Source organism: Nerophis ophidion, linkage group LG16, assembly GCF_033978795.1.
Source record: "Nerophis ophidion isolate RoL-2023_Sa linkage group LG16, RoL_Noph_v1.0, whole genome shotgun sequence".
In the NCBI taxonomy this organism is placed as follows: domain Eukaryota; kingdom Metazoa; phylum Chordata; class Actinopteri; order Syngnathiformes; family Syngnathidae; genus Nerophis; species Nerophis ophidion.
In genome coordinates this window covers 30,164,539-30,186,347 of record NC_084626.1, presented here as the reverse complement: position 1 = coordinate 30,186,347, position 21,809 = coordinate 30,164,539, and the positions used below count along the sequence as shown (strand labels likewise).

The 21,809-nt window shown below is 38.9% G+C and overlaps 1 protein-coding gene across 2 annotated transcripts in view; it reads left to right on the top strand.

Moving 5' to 3' along the window:
• Positions 1-18,435, top strand: part of LOC133535241 (PHD finger protein 20-like) — a 46,480-nt gene extending 28,045 nt beyond the window's left edge. Inside the window, exons 11-17 of one of the 2 annotated variants that reach the window (XM_061874870.1) lie at positions 1,474-1,629; positions 5,080-5,252; positions 5,330-5,429; positions 7,980-8,175; positions 8,258-8,708; positions 10,343-10,523; positions 17,332-18,435. In XM_061874870.1, coding sequence (XP_061730854.1) covers positions 1,474-1,629; positions 5,080-5,252; positions 5,330-5,429; positions 7,980-8,175; positions 8,258-8,708; positions 10,343-10,523; positions 17,332-17,474 — 1,400 coding nt within the window. In that variant the 3' untranslated portion in view covers positions 17,475-18,435. The remainder of the gene's footprint in view (positions 1-1,473; positions 1,630-5,079; positions 5,253-5,329; positions 5,430-7,979; positions 8,176-8,257; positions 8,709-10,342; positions 10,524-17,331) is intronic. The other variant, XM_061874871.1, reaches the window with a different exon arrangement.
• Positions 18,436-21,809: the final 3,374 nt, after the last annotated feature.

Here is a 21,809-nt window from a genome sequence, read left to right as displayed (position 1 = left end):
ATTTGAACATCACAGACTTTCATTTCATTGTAGCAGCTAAAATCATAATAAGGAATGAACTTTGATTAATTGTGCAGCCCGAAATTACCGAATTTGTGGAATTTTGTGACGTTTGGACGGTATTTTAACGTACATTGCAGATTGTAAATAAAATTGGATATGGTTTAATGCAGTGGTTCTCAACCTTTTTTCAGTGATGTACACCCTGTGAACATTTTTTTAATTCAAGTACCCCCTAATCAGAGCAAAGCATTTTTGGTTGGAAAAAAAGAGATAAAGAAGTAAAATACAGCACTATGTCATCAGTTTTTTAAGTATTAAATTGTATAACAGTGCAAAATATTGCTCATTTGTAGTGGTTTTCCTTGAACTATTTGGAAAAAAAGATGTAAAAAATAAATAAAAACTTGTTGAAAAATAAACAAGTGATTCAATTATAAAGATTTCTACACATAGAAGTAATCATCAACTTAAGGTGCCCTCTTTGGGGATTGTAATGGAGATCCATCTGGATTCATGAACTTAATTCTAAACTTTTCTTCACAAAAAAATAAATCTTTAACATCAATATTTATGGAACATGTCCACAAAAAAATATAGCTGTCAACACTGAATATTGCATTGTTGTATTTTTTCCCCCCACAGTTTATGAACTTACATTCATATTTTGTTGAAGTATTATTCAATAAATATATTTATAAAGGATCTTTGAATTGTTGCTATTTTTTAAATATTTTAAAAGAATCTCACATACCACTTGGCATACCTTCAAGTACCTTCAGGGGTACGCGTACCCCCATTTGAGCACCACTGGTTTAATGGATACAATGAAACACAATTAAGCATATAAAGTCAAAATTGTTTTTGCACTACTGGTACTGTAAAGATTTCTTTTTCCTATCGGTGTTGAATAAACTATAGGCATTGTAAGTTAATAAAGTAAGTGTAAAGGAACTTTTAAAAGAGAGTATTAAAAAGGAATAATTAGGCATAATTATAGTTTATTATTCTCCCCTGGTGGATCAGTACAGTTAATCTCAGTCTTACAGTAATACAAAAAATTATAAAAAAAATGTAATACTCTTTGTTTGTATATATTATTTTGTACCGTTATGTTAATATTTGTCTACTGTAATTTCCGATAGTAAAAAATAACATCACCATCTCTTAGGAATGTCTTTGATTTTACTTTTTTTTTTTTTTGCTGTGAAATTAATCAATGCATACTTGTGAAACTAATTATTACTCAGTCTACAAGCATACAGTCAAAATCTATAATCAATGCATCCCTAATCACATTTAATAGCCTGAAATATTAATAGCGTACATCCTAATGTTGACAGCGCCCCTGAGTGTTTTTGAATTGATCCCATTGTTCCATAATGCTTGTCTCATCCCCAATAGGCATACGTCAAATGAAATCTATTTTCAAACTTGTTTCACATCTGCTTCCCCCCTTCCCTGTATGAACAGACTGCACAGGTAGTGAGGAGAATATTGACATCTCAGTACTGTGCCCTCCACCCAAATTGAAAATGCCATTCAAACATCCCCCCCCACACAATCACAAGCCTGAGGCCTACCGCAGCAGGCCCGGATACAGCGACTCAATGCAGATAAATGTGGATGGTGGGTATCTCTGAACGCGTGTGTGTGCGTGTATACCCTGTGTGCATGTGATGTGACTGTCCATGGTTCCTTCATTCCTCTACTTCCACTCTTGTCTGTGAGCTGCAGCACACCTGCTTTCTCTGTCACGCACAACCAACCCGTTGTTGGCATTGGTTTCAATAGATGTTCTCTTGTTTGAACCCCAAATTGTTCTGTAACTTGTTTTTTTTATCTTGTAACCCACAAATATTTACAGTGGAACCTCGATTGAGGAACATGGTGGTTGTTAAACAGGGTTCATAAAAAGAAAGGTTTGTATATTGAAGCAAATTTCTCCATAACAATGTAATCAAGAATGATGGGTTCCAGCCTCGACAAAATTATATATTTTAGTAAGGGGTGATGGAATAACTTTCTCTTCAATAACTGGCTCAACTGTCTTCCTTTGATAACATGCACACGCACTGTCACTAATCCTAGGGTTGAACGATTATGGCAACAAACGTATGTTATTCGGCACCATTGTTCGTTTATTCTACGTCTCCCATTTTATCCTTCAGTCATCTGTAACTCCATCGTTCATCGATTTCATCCCGTTCGAACGTCAAAATGTTCAGCGCATTCAGGACATGTGTGCTCTTTCAACAAACCTTTCCAAAAATGACCGGTTTTACTGTAATTCATAATTTTCCAGTATTTACCCCCATTTTTAATTTTCTGGTTCCCATGTCTTTGAACCAATTTCAACCGTTCCACCATTAAAATGTTTGTCTCAGTCATCACCAATAAAGCTATCTGCCAATTAAAGCGGGAATATTCCTTTTTACAGTATCCATCATTTCATAATTTTTTAATTTTCATTCAAAACATTCCACCTTTCTCACTTAAGGATGCCATTTTTCTCCCTAAAAATGACATTGAATGCAAGTAAAATGTTCAACAGAATCAACAATATTGGAAATCTATTTGTTGTGGTAGAAAAAACATTTATTTAGTCTGAAATTAGAAAAAAAAAAGTTGAAAACCGTAACAAAGCCTTTTAGATTTACTAAGGTCTGACATGTTTAGTATCTTTACCAGTGGCGGGAGCCAGACAAAGATGGCAGTGCGTAATTGAAAACCTCTTGGGGCTGTAAATCAAATTTTGAAATGAGCATTTCCTAGCTGAACTGCTGTTGTCAGTTATAAAGGAATTAAAAAAACAACAATGTATTAATGCCTTTTGATGTATTTGGGCCATTTAATGATGACTTGAGATTAAATTATTACATATGGCACCTTTTTAAAGTGTTATCATTTAGCCAGGGATGTCTATAATTCCCCTACCACTATAAGTTATGGTTTCAAATTTTCCCACTAAATATTATTAGCTTGTTTGCAAGTAAATATTCATAAAAGTGGGTAAAATATTTATTGTACAAAAATGCTGCTTTATCCCCAACATTAGCTGAAAACGTAGTACTGTTGCAACAAATATTTTAATGCCTGAATAGCTCCCTTTGACAGCCAAAGTGAAACAATAACTGGACAGCAGGGCTGTTTGGCGAGGAGGATAATACCTGTGCCTTTCACCCAAGTAATGTGTGTTTGAATCTTGGAAGGGACTAAAAATCTAAAAAAATGTTGGCAATTTTAAAACTTTGAGTCAAATAGTTTAATTCAAAACATTACAACATATGATTATCATTTTTATATTCATAGTATGTTTCTACCATTCATTCTATATCCCACTAGCATTTCAGTTGAGCTTCAGCTGGTCAATATTTAATCCCTTCCTGGTGTTTATTCAAACTTTTTCTAAATTAATTTTGCTGTCATTCATCTTCAGCAATGATTGGGGCATCCACACGCAGTTCCTACCTGAATTGCTTAAACTCTAGTTTTGATTGATATTGTAATCACGATTAATAACTTAATAATTCATTAATTTGAAAACGTGAGTATTTATTGAGCCACCGAAATTAAACTTAAATATGGTTGAAAAAAAACGGATATGAATTCGTAACAAACAAGTAAAAACAATAATAGAAATAACAGTACATTTGAATAACAGCAATATGAAAATCGATAAGGTTGAGTTTTTAAGTCAGTTTTTTACCTATTACACTAATTTTACCACCACAGAGTGCTTGCTTTTTGCATCACATAAAATGTTTAATTAAATGCAAAAATCCTCAAATTTCAAGGTGCAATACATCTTTGGACAGTTTTGACCAGTATTTTAAGTCAAAGCATAATAATTGTGTACATGTATCAAAAAGTGTTTTAAAATAAAGCATAATGTACATGCCTGTGTAAGTTACATTTTTGAAACCTTTATTTTGTTAGCACAGTTAGACTGGATGTGGCGCACCGCACTATTATTGTGAAGGACGGAACTGACCTTGACGACGAGTAAGGATACAATTCGAGGCTGTAAAAAAGAGAGGGCCTCTGAAGTTGCAACTGTTCTGTTTGTGCCTTGATGTTATATCGATAATGTCGTTCACAAGTTACAACACCAGCAAATGAGATGTGGTGAAGGTGTTTGAATTGTTCTTGTTAGCTTTAGCTCCGTATTTTAGTCGCTATTTCAAGGGGCCGTCTCCACATTGTTTAGTTTAGTACGGGGCGGCTGAGTGTGTTGGAGATAAATGAGCTGTCCTGAACACATAATTTTCCCAAACAAATGTTCCTTCTCCTCGCAATGAAAACATTCCACTTGCATTCATGTCAATTTCCTTGATATTCTGCCTTAACTTTCTGGATCGTAGTATCGGATCAAGACTCTGAATCGGATCGGATTCAAGGACAAAAAAATTTGATTGGATCGGAGACCAAAAATGCTGATCGGGACATCCCCATTTTAAACCACACATCTTTTTATTCCGTGCTTTCCTTCTATTCCTATTGAGTTAGCAAAACTAGAAAACATGTAAAAAAGCACACAAAGTGGCACAGTAGTTCACAGCAGCATTGTGCTCGTCTGACTGAAGAATCACAGCGATGGCTGTGTTGCAGACACAAAATGGTGGCACTGCGAGACACACAATGATTGGATGACACGTTCTTACATGGAGACAAGGTTTGTACACCAAAGCTGGATTTTATTAGGGCTTATTGATTGATTGATTGAAACTTTTATTAGTAGATTGCACAGTACAACACATATTCCGTACAATTGACCACTAAATTTTAACACTCGAATAAGTTTTTCAACCGGTTTAAGTCGGGGTCCACGTTAATCAATTCTTGGTATTCATAGCCGTGGTTCATAACTGTAAAAGTTTGTGCAACAAGCGGTTCGTAAATTGAGGTTCCACTGTATTAGACCTATTCTGTTCAAACAGAATTATATAATTACATTCAAACCGTTCTAGAATTATATCAAGTTCGAACAGTCCTAAAATTGAATTATTTGAGCAGTCTTTCAGGTTTCTGCTTTGTCATTGCCTCTCTTGTGTTACTGGTTTGTTCTCATCACTCTAGATGACGACAGTTTGAGTGACTGGTCTACTGACAGCTGTGGATGGAGTGATGAGGACTACGGGGTGGATTTGTCAACACCGCCCCTCAGTCTGGATTCTGGTGCTGCGAGCAACGACCAAGAGATTGTACGATGCATCTGCGAGGTGGAAGAAGAGAACGATTTCATGATCCAGGTGCAATTTTAAATTTGTACAATTTAGTGATTTTTTTCCCCAAGTGTTAAACTGTTTTCTGAATTTCTCATCTTCAGTGTGAAGATTGTTTATGTTGGCAGCATGGCACATGCATGGGCTTGCTGGAAGACAACGTTCCAGACAGATACGCTTGTTACATTTGCAGAGACCCTCCAGGTGAGGAAATTGAGTTGGTGAGACACTACATTTAGAAATGTTCTAAATGAAAAATAGACAATTAAATCCAGCCAAATATGCGTAATTACCATAATTTCCAGGCGTCAGAGCGCACACATATTTAAGCCGCACCCATCAAATTTGAAGAAGAAATAGATATTTTTTTATATATTAGCAGCACCAGACCGTAAGCTGCAGATATACAGTACATGCCAAAAGTATGGACACACCTCATTCAATACGTTTTCTTTATTTTCATGACTATTTACATTGTAGATTGTCACTGAAGGCATCAAAACTATGAATGAACACATGTGGAGTTATGTACTTAACAAAAAAAGGGGAAATAACGGAAAACATGTTTTATATTCCAGTTTCTTCAAAATAGCCACCCTTTGCACACTCTTGGCGTTCTCCCGATAAGCTTTAAGAGATAGTCACCTGAAATGGTTTCCACATCACAGGTGTCATAGTTTTGATGCTTCAGTGACAATCTACAAGGTAAATAGTCTTGAAAATAAAGACAGCTAATTGAAATGAAAAGGTGTGTCCAAACTTTTGGCCTGTATTTTGTAAATGTTTATACCTTATTTTTTTCCAAACGGCACCTGTAACAGCAGTAAAACGGCTAATGAAAACAAAACAGAAGTAATTATCACGGACCCACTAGCTGCAGAAGTGAGCTCTCCAATCAGCTTAGCAGACTCAATAACTCTACGGTGACGCTTTAGTGAATTTACGAAAACTGAAACAATACAAGAAAAAAATAACGTAAGTTAATAATACTAAGAAAGACACTCGTAAATGTTTTAGCAGAGTAGCTAATGCTAACGACGCTAGCTTCATTTAATTACCATAGCTTGTACAAATATGCATAAAAACACTCCGACAGACATCACATGGGATGGTTTAATAGGTAAAATGTTTGTACTTATGTTGCTTGGAGTGATAAATGATTGATCCATATGCGTAGAGCGTTATGGACCTAAAAGGCTGAACGGCAACCGTACATCTGGTAGGTTTAAAAAAAAAAAAAAAAAAGTCACAAGGACAATGCAGCAATTGCAGTGAGAAAACTTGCCCATAAGATGGCGACATAGCAAAAAAAAAAAAACCCTATTCAGTGTGTTTGCTTGTTATTAATTAACTAAATCAGGGGTAGGGAACCTGTGGCTCTTTTGATGACTGCACCTGGCTCTCAGATCAATCTTAGCTGACATTGCTTAACACGATAAGTAATGAATAATTCCGCAGGTAATCACTGTGTCAAAAATAACGTTCAAAATCTAAAACATTCTCATGCATTTTAATCCATCCATCCGGTTTCTCCCGCACCTGTTCAAGAAGTCGCATTAATGGTAAGAAGTATTTCATTTATTGTTGATTAGCTTCAGAATAACAATGTTATTAAAAAGAATAAGAGACTTATTATACTCTAAAAATGTTGGTCTTACTTAAAAATGCACGCATTTAGTTGTATTTAGTCTTAAAAAAATATTATATGGCGCACGCCAAAATACTTTTCAAAATATTTGGCTTGTATGGCTCTCAGCCAAAAAGATTCCCGACCCCTGAACTATATAGTGAGAAAATTTACTTTATAGTAAGAAAACTTGTCCATAAGATGGTGACATAGCAAAGACAATAACCCCTATTCAGTGAGTTTGCTTGTTATTAATTGACAATATTGTGAGAAAATGTACTTTATAGTTAGAAAACTTGTCCATAAGATGGTGACATTGCAAAGACAATAACCCCTATTCAGTGAGTTTGCTTGTTATTAATTGACTATATACTAAGAAAATGTGCGGTATAGTGAGAAAACTTGTCCATAAGATGGCGACATTGCAAAGACAATAACCCCTATTCAGTGAGTTTGCTTGTTATTAATTGACAATATTGGGAGAAAATGTACTTTATAGTTAGAAAACTTGTCCATAAGATGGTGACATAGCAAAGACAATAACACCTATTCAGTGAGTTTGCTTGTTATTAATTGACAATATTGTGAGAAAATGTACTTTATAGTTAGAAAACTTGTCCATAAGATGGTGACATTGCAAAGACAATAACCCCTATTCAGTGAGTTTGCTTGTTATTAATTGACTATATACTAAGAAAATGTACGGTATAGTGAGAAAACTTGTCCATAAGATGGCGACATTGCAGAGACAATAACCCCTATTCAGTGAGTTTGCTTGTTATTAATTGACAATATTGTGAGAAAATGTACTTTATAGTTAGAAAACTTGTCCATAAGATGGCGACATTGCAAAGACAATAACCCCTATTCAGTGAGTTTGCTTGTTATTAATTGACAACATAGTGAGAAAATGCACTTTATAGTTAGAAAACTTGTCCATAAATAAGATGGCGACATAGCAAAAACAAAAACCCCTATTCAGTGTGTTTGCTTGTTATTAATTTACTTTATAGCTGGCCGTTAGCAAAGAAAAATCTATACATATTCCTCACCATTTTATAAGCCTAGAAAAAAAAGTAGCGGCGTATAGTCCGGATTTTAAGGTATACTTTTCTGATTATTTGCAGGCCAGAGGCAGAGTCTGCGCTACTGGTATGACCGTGAATGGTTGAACAACGGTCATATGTACGGCCTTTCCTTCTTGGAAGAAAACTACTCTCACCAAAACTCCAAAAAGATCACCACCACACACCAACTACTTGGAGATGTGCATCATGTGGCTGAAGTCCTCAATGGACTGCATCTGAAGATGAACATTTTACAGTGAGTCTAGGGACACTGCATTAAGTTGTTTAGTTGAGTGCTAAAATAAAGACAAACATCTTCATGCCTGTCTTGTCCTCAGGAACAACACACATCCTGACCTGAAGCTGTGGTGCCAACCTTGGAAGAGTAATGCAAGGCCACCGATTAGCTCTGACTCTTGTCGCGGCAGCAACACCGCGCCCTCTCCTGTGACTCCCGATGAGGACATGAGTCGGGGCGAGATTTTAATGTCCAACGCCTTGGAGAAACTCAGCCGGGCTGCGGCCGCTGCCACTGCCACCTCGTCGTCCTCGTCGTCCTCGTCGTCCCCATTCCCGTCATTCCAGGACTCGTACATCACCAGCGAACACTGCTACCAAAAACCACGGGCGTACTACCCTGCGGTGGAGCAGAGACTGGTGGTGGAAACCAGACAGGGCTCCGAGCTGGAGGACAGTTTAAGAAGCACTGAGGAGCTGCTGGAGCGAGAGCAGCGTTTTGGCAGCCTGCTGGACACGGACAAACCCAAGTCCATCACCGTGAAAAGCAAGGTAGGTTTTTTTTCCAATTTGGATTCGAAATGCAAGGTTTTGGCTAAAATGCGTCTTTTTTTTGGTTAAATTTCGATATTTTATTTTATTTTTTTAAGAAATTCAAAAACTTCAGGTGCTTCTCGATAAATTGCAATGTTCCAATCAGGGATTCGTGCTGTCTGTTCAGATACAATACATCCATGAGTGAGCTCAACCAATACCAATCACATGTATTAAATGTGGCTTTTTCTGTATTTATTGTGAGTGCTATTGCCAGGCTAAACAAATATATGATTATATATGATTTTTTCGCCGGATTGGTGTTAAGTGCCTCAAACTTTACGAAGTAGTTGTTAAGGTCATTTAGGAGGCTGATACTGTTGTGACAGGGACAGGGGGCAGCTTTATAGTCCGTGATGACCTGTATGCCCTGCCACATTCATCTAGTTTTTGTAGGGTTCTCGAAGAAGTCCTGCACTTTCTGACTGAGCACGCTTCCCAACCTTAATGGGACGGTTCAGGTTAGCTCTGGCTGATTTTAATGCCACCATGTCGCCAGACTTGAAAGTCTTGTTCCGAGCCTTCAGCATTGCACGTACCTCACTGGTCATCCTGGGTTTCTCGTTGGCCCGTGTGGGGATGTTTTTGATCACACTGACATCCTCCATGCACTTCTGAATGTATGCGGATACGGACTCAGCATACTCCTCCACACGTGTGGTGATTTTCAGTGGCTGCAGCTTTAAACATGTCCCAGTCTGTGGTTCCGAAGCAGTCTTGTAATGCTGACATTGCTCCCTCTGGCCAGGTCCTCACCTGCCTCACTGTAGCTTGCTTCCTGATCAACAGGGGCTTGTATGCAGGATTTAGCATCACAGATAGATGGTCTGAGGAGCCGAGGTGGGGGCGTGGTGAAGCTTTATACGACTGTTTAATATTACTATAAACCAAGTCCAGCTTGCTTCCACCCCTGGTTGCAAAATTCACATTATGATGGAAATGAGGGGAAACTGTTTTTGCTACTTTTAGTACCAACGTTTTTGCCCCACACTTGACAAACTACGGTTGTCTGTTTGACATATTCCCACTTGAAGCCAAACAACCGCCAGACGATGGACCCCCTGCTGTTTTTCTTGGGAATTAATTCTTCCTTCATTTTTTTATCAGATTCGCACCTTCTTTCTCTCGTATTACCTCTCGCACCACAGCTAATGTTACCCATCCTGCTACCTCTCTCCTCCGCGAGGGCGTATACGTATGTGACGTATGTAAGAAGGTGTGCTTGCTGTCTGTGAGAAGGAGAGACAGGAAAGAGTGAAGAAGAGCCTCTAGTGTAATGCCAGCAGCTAAAAGCAACTGCGTGAGATTGTACAGGTACACGCGAATATAACGATATAGTCATTTTCTATATCGCACAGAGACAAACCCGCAATATATCCAGTATATCGATATATTGCCCAGTCCTACTCTATTCTAGATTTTAGTTTGTTCAAAATAGCCACTCTTTGCGCTGATTACTTTTTCGCACTCTCTTGGCATTGTCCCGTTACAGGGAGGGATACAATTGGGTGTCTACATTATTTCCAATTCTGATTTATTTCATAGTTGACCCAAATGTTGCAATTGATGTTTTTCACCACGAACATCTCCAGGCTTTGGCAGGCGGCTCCTGGTCTGAGGTGGAAGTAAAGAAGGAGGATTGGTGTTACCCTGAGGAAACTGCAGACAACGGCAAACCACAGCAGCAGTGGCAGATCAACCTGCTCGATCACATAGATGCAGTTCAAGACGAGGTCTCACACAGGATGGACTTCATCGAGCGCGAGTTGGACGGTAAGCTTTGATTTGTTTTGGTAACATATTGCGTCATTTTTGGTTTGTATTATTTTTTCAAAAGTATTATTAATAACCTTTTTAATGTACTGTTAATATATTGGTATTTTCTGCCGTGACATGTTTCCATGTACAATTATGTTTCCATATAATAAACACTAAATATTCTGTTTGTTTTAAGCAGTACAACACATTTGGGTATCGATCCAATACCAAGTAGTCACATAGGCACTTTAAATGTTCAATATCATTAGATTATAATTTTTTTTCATCCCAATAATCTGATGATATAAATTTCTGTTTTTATTACATAAAACATTTTGAGCAAAGTCAATCGTGCAAAAAAGTAAAAGTAAAAACCACTATTGGTTCTTATTTCCTGAGTTAATAAACTATAACAAACAATGACCATTTTTTGATTATAAGAATATGATTTTAATCAATGTAGTCTGAACACTGCCAGTAAGATTTGGTAATAAAAAAATTTAAAAAATCATATTTGGATGATAACAGTCCGAACACTGTTAGTTCCGGACCAGTTGTAGTTCTAGACTAGAGCATTTATTAGTAGCCACCCAGAATATAGATTTTTAACGTAACTGATGCAAACAGAGGTCACACACCAGAAGTATATTACTTGAGGGAGCGTGGCTACAGGACAGAGTTGCTAAATGGGCGACGTCTTCTGGGGTCTACGCATGCATGTTGTAGAATTTTCAATAATAATAATGTTGGTAAATTATCTACTTTAAAGGGGAACATTATCACAATTTCTGAAGGATTGAAACAAATACAAATCAGTTCCCAGTGGCTTATTTTATTTTTGGAAGTTTTTCTCAAAATTTTACCCATCACGCAATATCCCGAAAAACAGCTTCAAAGTGCCTGATTTTAACCATTGTTATATCCACCCGTCCATTATCCTGTGACGTCACAGCGTGACCTCACAGAAACAGACATGGCGGATTGCACAGAAAGGTATAGCGATATTAGCTCGGATTCAGATTCGGATTTCAGCGCCGTAAGCGATTCAACAGAATACGCATGTATTGAAACGGATGGTTGGAGTGTGGAGGCAGGTAGCGAAAACGAAATTAAAGAAGAAACTGAAGCTATTGAGCCATATCACGACAGACAGCGGCACGGGAGGAAGCGAGGACGAATTCGGCGATCGCCTTCTAACCAACGATTGGTATGTGTTTGTTTGGCATTAAATGTGGATGGAGGGAAAGGCTGGATGAAAATATATCTACAAATGAGGCGTAATGATGCAATATGTACATACAGCTAGCCTAAATAGCATGTTAGCATCAATTAGCTCGCAGTCATGCCGTGACCAAATATGTTTGATTAGCACACTCCACATAAGTCAATAACATCAACAAAACTCACCTTAGTGAGTGGTCTGTGGTTCAGTGGTCTATTTTCCAATATGGCAGATTTCTTTGACATTATCGTTGGAAATGCATCTGCTTTGAGTGTCGCAGGATATCCACACATTCTTGCCATCTCTGTCGTAGCATAGCTGTCGTCGGTAAAGTGTGTGGAACAAACGAGGGACTTCCGCATCTTTTGCCCACTGGTGACACTTGAATCTGTCTCTGTTCGTGTTGTTACACCCTACGACAACACACCGACGAGGCATGATGTCTCCAAGGTACAGAAGAACAGTCGAAAAAACGGAAAATAACCAAGCTGATTTGACTTGGTGCGTGTAATAAGATTGAGAAAATGGCGGATCGCTTCATGTTGTGATGTCACGGGTGAAAGGTCATCGCTCCGACAGGCTATCAATTGTTAGGCGTTTAAATTGCCAAATTCACCCTTTTAGAGTTCGTAAATCGGTTAAAAAAAACCATATGGTCTTTTTTTCTGCAACATCAAGGTATATATTGACGCTTACATAGGTCTGGTGAGAATGGTCCCCCTTTAAAAAAATGAAAAAAATGCTTTGGTACATTACATGGGACATGTAAGTGTCAAAAAGACAGCCAAAAGAGGTTGATAGATGAGAATAAATCAAAAGGCAAAATATAGTGTAGAAATGCACCCAATTGCAGGAATTATAGTTTTGATTTTCACAATTTTTCTTTTGGTGCTTTCGTGTCAGCCCTTCATGCCGATATATATATATTTTTTGTCAGTGTTCCCCTTTTTTTCTCAAAGGATGCTCACATGCCTGAGTATTGACCAATATACTTGGTATCATGGCTGCTGATATTCGTATCTATACGCCCACATTCGAGACCTCCAGCCCAGCGCTGAGCTATTTTTATATTCTTCTATGGTGTGTACTGTAGCATGTAATTGTCTTCGAGTCCTCCAGTGATCATAATAATACTTGTAACAAAGTTTGCTGCCAAGGAGGCAAGGATTAGTGATTTAGAAGCTGCACTGTAGCAGCATGCTACATTGGGTTGAGAATGACTAATGTATTTTTCGGACCGTAGGGCGCACCGGATCAAAAGGCGCACTGCCGATGAGCGGGTCTTTTCAGGTCTTTTTTCATACAAAAGGCGCACCGGATGATAACCTGCATTAAAGGGGTCATTAAATGATTTTTTTTCTAAATTGAAAACACTATTTTGTGGTCTACATCAGTGGTCCCCAACCTTTTTGTATCTGCGGACCGGTCAACGCTTAATAGTTTGTCCCGCGGCCCGGGGGGTGGGCGGGGGGGGGATCTTTTTTTTTCTTTTTATTCTTTGTCATGAAAAAGGGGGGGTTTTTGTCATGAAAAAGGGAGGTTTTTGTAAGTGTATATTGTGTTTTTTATGTTGATTTAATTTAAAAATTAATAAAAAATTATTCTACGGCCCGGTACCAGGCCGCGGCCCGGTGGTTGAGGACCACTGGTCTACATAACATGTAATGGTGGTTCTTTGGTCAAAATGTTGCATTGATTGTTTTACAGACCATTTTCAAGTAGCTTTCTGAGCGTCTCTTCAAGATGCGCCTTTTTGCGAGCGGTCTTATTTCTGTGGCTGGCCTCCGACAGTGTCTTCGCCCCGTAGTCTTTGTAATAGCGGTGTAGCGTGCAAGGACGGGAGTAGAAGAAGTGTCAAAAGATGGAGCTAAGTGTTTTAATGACATTCAGACTTAACTTAAATCAATAACGGAGCAGCATCTTGTCATCCGTGGCTCACAAGAACGTGAATAACCATCATAACGGAACTGTCTAAGAACTAAAGTTCCTTGTGTGAATAATGTAAACTCACTACACCGATATGTTTTAGCCCTTTTATGGTGAGTTCACTAACAGATATAAGTAAGAACATTACACTACGTTATATTAGAAATGGCAACAGCTGAGGATGAATGTCCTATAACAAGAAGATGGAGAAAAAGAAGTTTATCGACTACAGTGTCGCAGGGACTACAAAGGCGGATGCGTGCACATTTTTCAGGACTTATGCAGATGCCAAATATAGATCAGCAGGTACCAGAAGGTAAAAAAAAGTTGTTTTTGCATAATATTGCAAAACAAAACGCCAGATAATGTCTGCTAAACATACTTGCCAACCCTCCCGATTTTCCCAGGAGACTCCCGAATTTCAGTGTCCCTCCTGAAAATCTCCCGGGGCAACCATTCTCACAAATTTCTCCCGATTTCCATCCGGACAACAATTTTGGGGGCGTGTCTTAAAGGCACTGCCTTTAGCATACTCCACAACCTGTCGTCACGTCCGCTTTTCCTTCATACAAACAGCGTGTCAGAAAAGTTTCATAATATATGTGGCTTCTACACACACGTGAGGATGCAAGGCATACTTGATCAACAGCCATACAGGTCAGACTGAGGGTGGCCATATAAACAATTTTAACACTGTTACAAGTATGCGCCACATTGTGAACCCACACCAAACAAGAATGACAAACACATTTCGGGAGAACATCCGCACCGAAACACAACATAAACACAACAGAACAAATACCCAGAACCCCTTGCAGCACTAACTCTTCCGGGACGCTACAATATACACCCCCGCTACCACCAAACCCCCCCTCACATCTCCTGAATTCGGAGGTCTCAAGGTTGGCAAAAATGCTGCTAATAGGTGCCATTTTGTGGTCCTTACACACGAACCATAATAATACTTGTATGTTTAATGCGCCGACAATCCATCAAGCGGTGCGACTTCATAGCTTACCGAAGTCGTATTAAAAACATTTTTGAGCGCCATGTGTAATGTTCTATATTCTTAATGAAACATTTGAAGTTTTGGTGTTGTTTACTGCCATCTTATTGTAGCCTACATATATCTCTTATGTATGACTGCCATCTCCTGGTCACACTTATCATTACACCATGTACCAACTAAAATTGCTTCGAGGTCAGTAAACACAACCAGAATTATGCCGTACATTAGGCACACCGGGTTATAAAGCGCACTGTCGATTTTTGAGAAAATGAAAGGATTTTAAGTGCGCCTTATATTGGGGCGGTATAGCTCGGTTGGTAGAGTGGCCGTGCCAGCAAGTTGAGGGTTGCAGGTTCGATTCCCGCTTCCGCCATCCCAGTCACTGCCGTTGTGTCCTTGGGCAAGACACTTTACCCGCCTGCTCCCAGTGCCACCCACACTGGTTTAAATGTAACTTAGATATTGGGTTTAAAACCATGTAAAGCGCTTTGAGTCACTAGAGAAAAGCGCTATATAAATATAATTCACTTCACTTCAATCAATCAATGTTTACTTATATAGCCCTAAATCACTAGTGTCTCAGAGGGCTGCACAAACCACAACACAAACCACTACGACATCCTCGGTAGGCCCACATAAAAGCAAGGAAAACTCACACAATGACAATGATGACTATGATATTCCAAAAAATTCAGTATTTGCTTGTCGCCGTCAAATTTGCGTGACACAGCTTGAATGTGTCATCGACATGCATTGTCACGATATAGCAATCGTAATATAAAATCTATTTTCTGCCAAAAGTTTTATCATTTATATTGTCTATATCAAGCAACCCTAGTAGTAATCATCATAAACATTAAAGGTATGCAGCTGGGTTGGGAACAGGATCTCTCTTTGCGTAAGGTAAACATGTGACTACCGTACTTTTCGGATTATAAATCGCTCCAGAGTATAAATCGCACCGGATGAAAATGCATAATAAAGAAGGAAATTAACATTTAAGTCGCACTTGAGTATAAGTCGCATTTTTTGGGGAAATTTTTTGATAAAATCCAACACCAAAAATAGACATTTGAAAGGCAATTTAAAATCACTTACAAGTTTCTTGCTTACTCCAAACTTTCTTTCTGCTGCTCGATTGCCGTTTTCTGCTGCATATTTCACTACTTCCAGCTTTTAACCTGCAGTATATGATTTCCTTTTCGGTGCCATTTTTGTTCAGTCCTTCTCAGTTTTCATAAGTTACCGCCAATGTTGAAATGATCCAATTTCATAGGTACGGAACTAGTAGCAGGTAGCATCTTTTTTTTTCACAATCCACTTCTGCCATGAACCGCCAGCGACAAATTTTTATTGTTTGACGTGTGTGTGACAGTCTTTTGCTGTCGTGCGGGTTCCATGAACCACCAAGGACTGACATTACTGCGAGCAGGTTTGACTTTCTTTATGTTTCAATGAAGCTGCGTCTTCCGTCAGGTCGCGTTTTCTCTGAGATGTTCTTATAATATTATAACTAACAAAGCGCATCAGCCATCCATCCATTTTCTACCGCTTGTCCATTTTGGGGTTGCGGGGGGTGCTAGATCAACGGTAAGCAAATATTTATAGGTACACTTCAACTGTGAGAGAGAGAATGTGAAAAAAAAATCCAGGAATTCACATTGTAGGAATTTTAAATAATTTATTTGTAAATTATGGTGGAAAATAATTTGGTCAAGAATTTAAAGCTCTCACTGATGAAAGGAGGTTTTGGCTCAAAATCTCACGATACATGGCCCTATTCATTCTTTCCTTGTCACGGATCAAGCGCCCTGTCTCCTTAGCAGAAAAACAGCCCCAAAGCATGATGTTTCCACCCCCATGCTTCACAGTAGGTATGGTGTTCTTGGGATGCAACTCAGTATTCTTCTTCCTCCGAACACGACAAGTTGAGTTTATACCAAAATGGATACATGGCTGATACAGCAGAGGATTGGGAGAATGTCATGTGGTCAGATGAAACCAAAATAGAACTTTTTGGTATAAACTCAACTCGTCGTGTTTGGAGGAAGAAGAATACTGAGTTGCATCCCAAGAACACCAAACCTACTGTGAAGCATGGGGGTGGAAACATCATGCTTTGGGGCTGTTCTTCTGCTAAGGGGACAGGACGATTGATCCGTGTTAAGGAAAGAATGAATGGGGCCATGTATCCGCGTGCCTGCTCGCTCTTTCGCTTGCTTTTCAGCTTTCCGCGTCGGTGTCTTCCTTTGGCTCTCCGTCTCTTGCGCTCAGCATCCGCTTCTGCCTCTCCAACTCTTTAGATTGATTGTACCCAGGTGGGCGATCCACACACCTGATCTTGTTTACGGCGTCGATCCCGGCGCGCTCTGCCTCGCCGCTGGCCCGCCGGCCACGCCCCCTCTGCCTCGCTGTAGGTCTGTCGGCCGGGCCTCCTCCACAGTGTATACGCCTAGTCTCTTACGTGAATGAGATAAATAATATTATTTGATATTTTACGGCAATGTGTTAATAATTCTACACATAAATTGCTCCAGAGTATAAATCGCACCCCCGGCCAAACCATGAAAAAAAGTGCGATTTATAATCCGAAAAATATGGTATGGACCTATATACATCATTTGCTAAGCTATACACTAATCACACACTTTTCTTCTTCTCCTCAGTGCTGGAAAGCTGGTTGGACTACACCGGGGAACTGGAGCCTCCTGAGCCTTTGGCCCGTCTGCCTCAGCTCAAACACCGCATGAAGCGACTGATGTCCCAACTGGGAAAGGTGCAGCAGATCGCCCTGTTTAGCTCCACATGAGGGCGCCAGAGATCAGCAGCAAGGGACTGTCATGAAGCGACGGTCAAGCGCCAGACTGGTCGTTCACCCTGTTCTCTCCGGCCTGAGGTTTGCAGCCGTTCCTCCCCGTCTTTGAGGAGTCCGATGCGGTGTAGTCGTATGCAACAGGCGGGCGTGAAACTGACACGCTTCCACAAACAAGTAAGGAAGGTCGGCAGCATCAATCAGGATTAAACACAAGAAGTAACCTCGTACATGCAAGAGAAAGTCCAGATTTACTCCATGGTTCCCATGCAACTTGATAAGATGCCATATAGCTGAAGGTTGGTCTGCTTTTTGTTCTCAGTGCTTTAAAGACGGGCGTCATATACTGCTTGCAAGTTAAGTTCCTCTGGAAGAATGTTTTTGAATACATGGCCACACTTTTTGCATCGTCAATGTTAAAAATATACATGTTGGTTATCTTCTTGCATCCTCAAAAAACTCTTTATGTAATGGCACTTTACAGGCACTCATGTCAAACCATTTTGATCTGTTTTTGACTACCTGGAGTGTTTTGTTTTTCTTCTTCTTTACAGCAAAGTTATTTTTGTCTTCAATTACAGGAATTTTTAACTTAACCATTTGAAATAGTGACAGACAGTCATTTATTTTGTGTTTGCTCTCACTGTAGCCCCGATCTCCAGGTTCAGTCGTGTGCCGGGTTTTTGTGTTTCTGTTCTAAGTATTCCTTCATATAATTGTTGCTGTAACACTTAACTCACTTCTAATCCAGACTGTTTCCCCACTCAAATTGTATCGCCCCTTTTTTCTTTCAGTTTCACCTTTTACAGTACTTTGTAAATACTGTATGTTCTTTTAAAAATCCTGAAAATGTTGTCCAAATACAGATGTCGTCTGCTACTGTACTATCTGACGTAGAGCAGGGAAAATGTCAAACCCATTTGCTGGTACATAAATAAACTATTATTGTTAATCACAACGCAAAGTCTTGCTTTAACATTGTGGGGATATAAAGGAAATAACTTTTTATCTTTGACACTACTGTCACAAAACTGCCCAATTGCAATTTGATGTAACATGTTTTCTTCTTCGACGATTTGTGCTCTTACACAATTGGATCAAAATGGGGTTGAGCAGTTTGACTAAAATGTTTCCTGAGCTGGAGAAATATATAACGGGATGATTCCTTTCCCATTGAGCAAGGCTTTTTTTCTCCCAACAACCCCATGCTCTTAAAAAAGTGGGCCAGATACAACAAAAAAAAAAAACAGCTTTGCGTGCATACTTGATAACTTCATAGATTTGTAACGCTTACATAATCAGATTGAAAATGGGGCATTTGATGGCAGTTTTAGTCGGGTAATCCCTCAATATTTTAACCCGCATCCGGCGTGGAGACAAAGCAGCACACATACAGACATTTTAAGCATAATGGCAGAATAAACAAAATAAATAAATACCCCTGTAGTATTAGCCACTAGTGGAGACTAAACCAATCAGCACGTGTTCTTCAGTGGCCACTGATTGGCTCAGCCATAATATTTAGATCAGAGGTCTAAAAAGTCGTTTTCACTGAGGGGCCACATCGCAGTTATGTGTGGCACCAGAGGGCCGCGTCTAACCGGTACACAATTTTTTAAGTAGATTTTTAAAATACTAAAACGTAAAAACAATATAGTGAATTGCAATAATTTCACCTCAAAATGTAGTGTATATTACTGGAAATGAAAATAGTACTGCTGTATTTATGGTAAAAAAAAAAAAAAAAAAAAGGTAGCTCAGTTGCCAGAATTTTACTGTAAAATTTACATTAGTTTTTTTTATTGGGAATAAAACTGAAATTTCACAAAAACATTTTGGCAAATGAGATGCCAGTTTTTTTTATTTATTTATTTATTTTTTACCGCAAATCATCTGTAGATTTTTACTGTAAATGCCAAACTGCAGTTTGTTACAGTGAAAAAAGTACTGTGTTTTTCTTCTGTAAAAACCACATTCAATTTCACAATTTTACCATTAAATCTACTTCTGTATTTACATTGCACAATTTGACAAATAACTTGCTTTCAAATAATTGTTATTAGTATATATTTCTATTTAAAAAGTGGTTTGAATGTGTGATAATATATTTTTGCACAATTAGACAATATTTAAGTTAAAATAATTTACGAGTGCATAGAGTAATTTTTTTTTCTCCCAAAATAGAAAGAAAGAATACATTTAGTTAGAAAAGTTAAAATACTTTAATTCAGTGGTCCTCAACCACCGGGCCGCAGAATAATTTTTTTAATTTAAAAAAATTTAAAATTTTTATTTTTCATTAAAACAACATAAAAAACACAAGATACACTTACAATTAGTGCACTAACCCCCCCCCCACACACACACACACACACACCCCCGCCGGGCTGCGGGACAAATTATCAAGTTTTGACCGGTCCAGAGCTACAAAAAGGTAGGGGACCACTGCTTTAATTGATACACATTTCCAGGCTTTCGAAAGCCAAATAAAACGAAACTGCGGGCCACATCTGGCCCCCGGGCCTTGAGTTTGACATCGGTAATTTAGATGGTCTTAAACTTATCTACGCGCTCGGTTAGGGCTGTCAAACGTACGGCCCACGGGCCGATTCTAGCCCGTAAACAGCTTTGATCCGGCAGGATCAGTTTGCAAAGTATAAAAATGAGCTGACATTTTTGAATGAAAGAAACTGCTAGTCTAATAGTGTCCACTAGATAGCAATTATTTGAATCTTTGTAGATGATGCTACATATGTACAAAAATAAACCACATGATGTTAGTGCACCAGTCGAGGAAAATGAGCAAACTACATAAATAACATCCTCTAATGTTATTTTGAAACATTCTTTTTAATCTTGATAGATTGAAAATGAACACCAATGAGTTGACTGATGAACATTATTACATTCAGAAAGTATAAATAACGACAAATATAGAATACTATCAACCGCAACATGTAAGTGTAAAAAAAACAAACATGATTTGTGCATTTTCAGAATGTGCTTGTTTTATTTTTAAACAAAGAGAACAATCTGAAGTTGTCTTTATTTTTAATTTATCGTGCCGTGATTTTACCACTGCGACCCAAATGGGAGTTTATTTTTCTCCACGTGGCCCCCAATTTTAAAGGAGTTTGACACCCCCGCTCTAGGTATAAAATGAATTTATCGCGGTCATGTGCGGAACCAATTAACAGTGATAAACAAGAAATGAGGGCTTCACGGTGGCAGAGGGGTTAGTGCGTCTGCCTCACAATACGAAGGTCCTGCAGTCCTGGGTTCAAATCCAGGCTCGGGATCTTTCTGTGTGGAGTTTGCATGTTCTCCCCGTGAATGCGTGGGTTCCCTCCGGGTTGATTGGCAACACTAAATTGGCCCTAGTGTGTGAATGTGAGTGTGAATGTTGTCTGTCCATCTGTGTTGGCCCTGCGATGAGGTGGCGACTTGTCCAGGGTGTACCCCGCCTTCCGCCCGATTGTAGCTGAGATAGGCGCCAGTGCCCCCCGCGATCCCAAAAGGGAATAAGCGGTAGAAAATGGATGGAAAATGTACACTATTGACCAAAAAATGTATATTAATATGAGCCGGTGTCCTGTAAAAGGTTGCTGTTTCTTATAAAAAAAAAAGGCAACCAGTTTTGTTTCGTTTCAGACTGTTTTTGATGACATTTTCAAAAAAAATGTCCGAAATAGGTCATGGAAAAAGTGCTTTTGTATTTTTTCCAAAATACTTAATGACATTCATGCTGTCCCCATTCAGTAGAGACAAACAAGCCATGCATGTTAGGTTAATCAAGGCTTATACTATTTTTTGTTTGCTGCTATGTAAAATAATGCTAAAATATCCACAATATAGTAACCTTTTTCACAGTATGTGTGATTCTGATTAATTGCTGTGGTTATTTTGTTTAAGAAAACCCTTCAGCGTGGATGGGCGTGCTCGCGCATGCTCAGTAGTTTTATGGGTAGCACATTTTCTCAAGACTAACGGGTGCCCCCCTCTCTGACGTCATACACCAAGCCCCCGCAGCTCATTTTTAATTCACCCTTATAAGCAAAAAAAAATAAAACGACACTAATTCGATTTTTACAGCTACAACGCAAACCGATGTGTTAGCATACATTGACCCAGAATGGATGCATTATTAGCATATTTACTGTACAGAATGTCAAAGTAGCACCCTCACACCCACACAGAAATTACAAATAAAATAAAATTAATATTTATTTTTTAAAACATTCAGGCAGAGTGTGACCTCTATCTCCTCTTCCTGTGTCTTCCGCCCGGCGCCGTCTCGGATTGGCTGCCCGCTGTCTCCGACGCAGCGTGTAG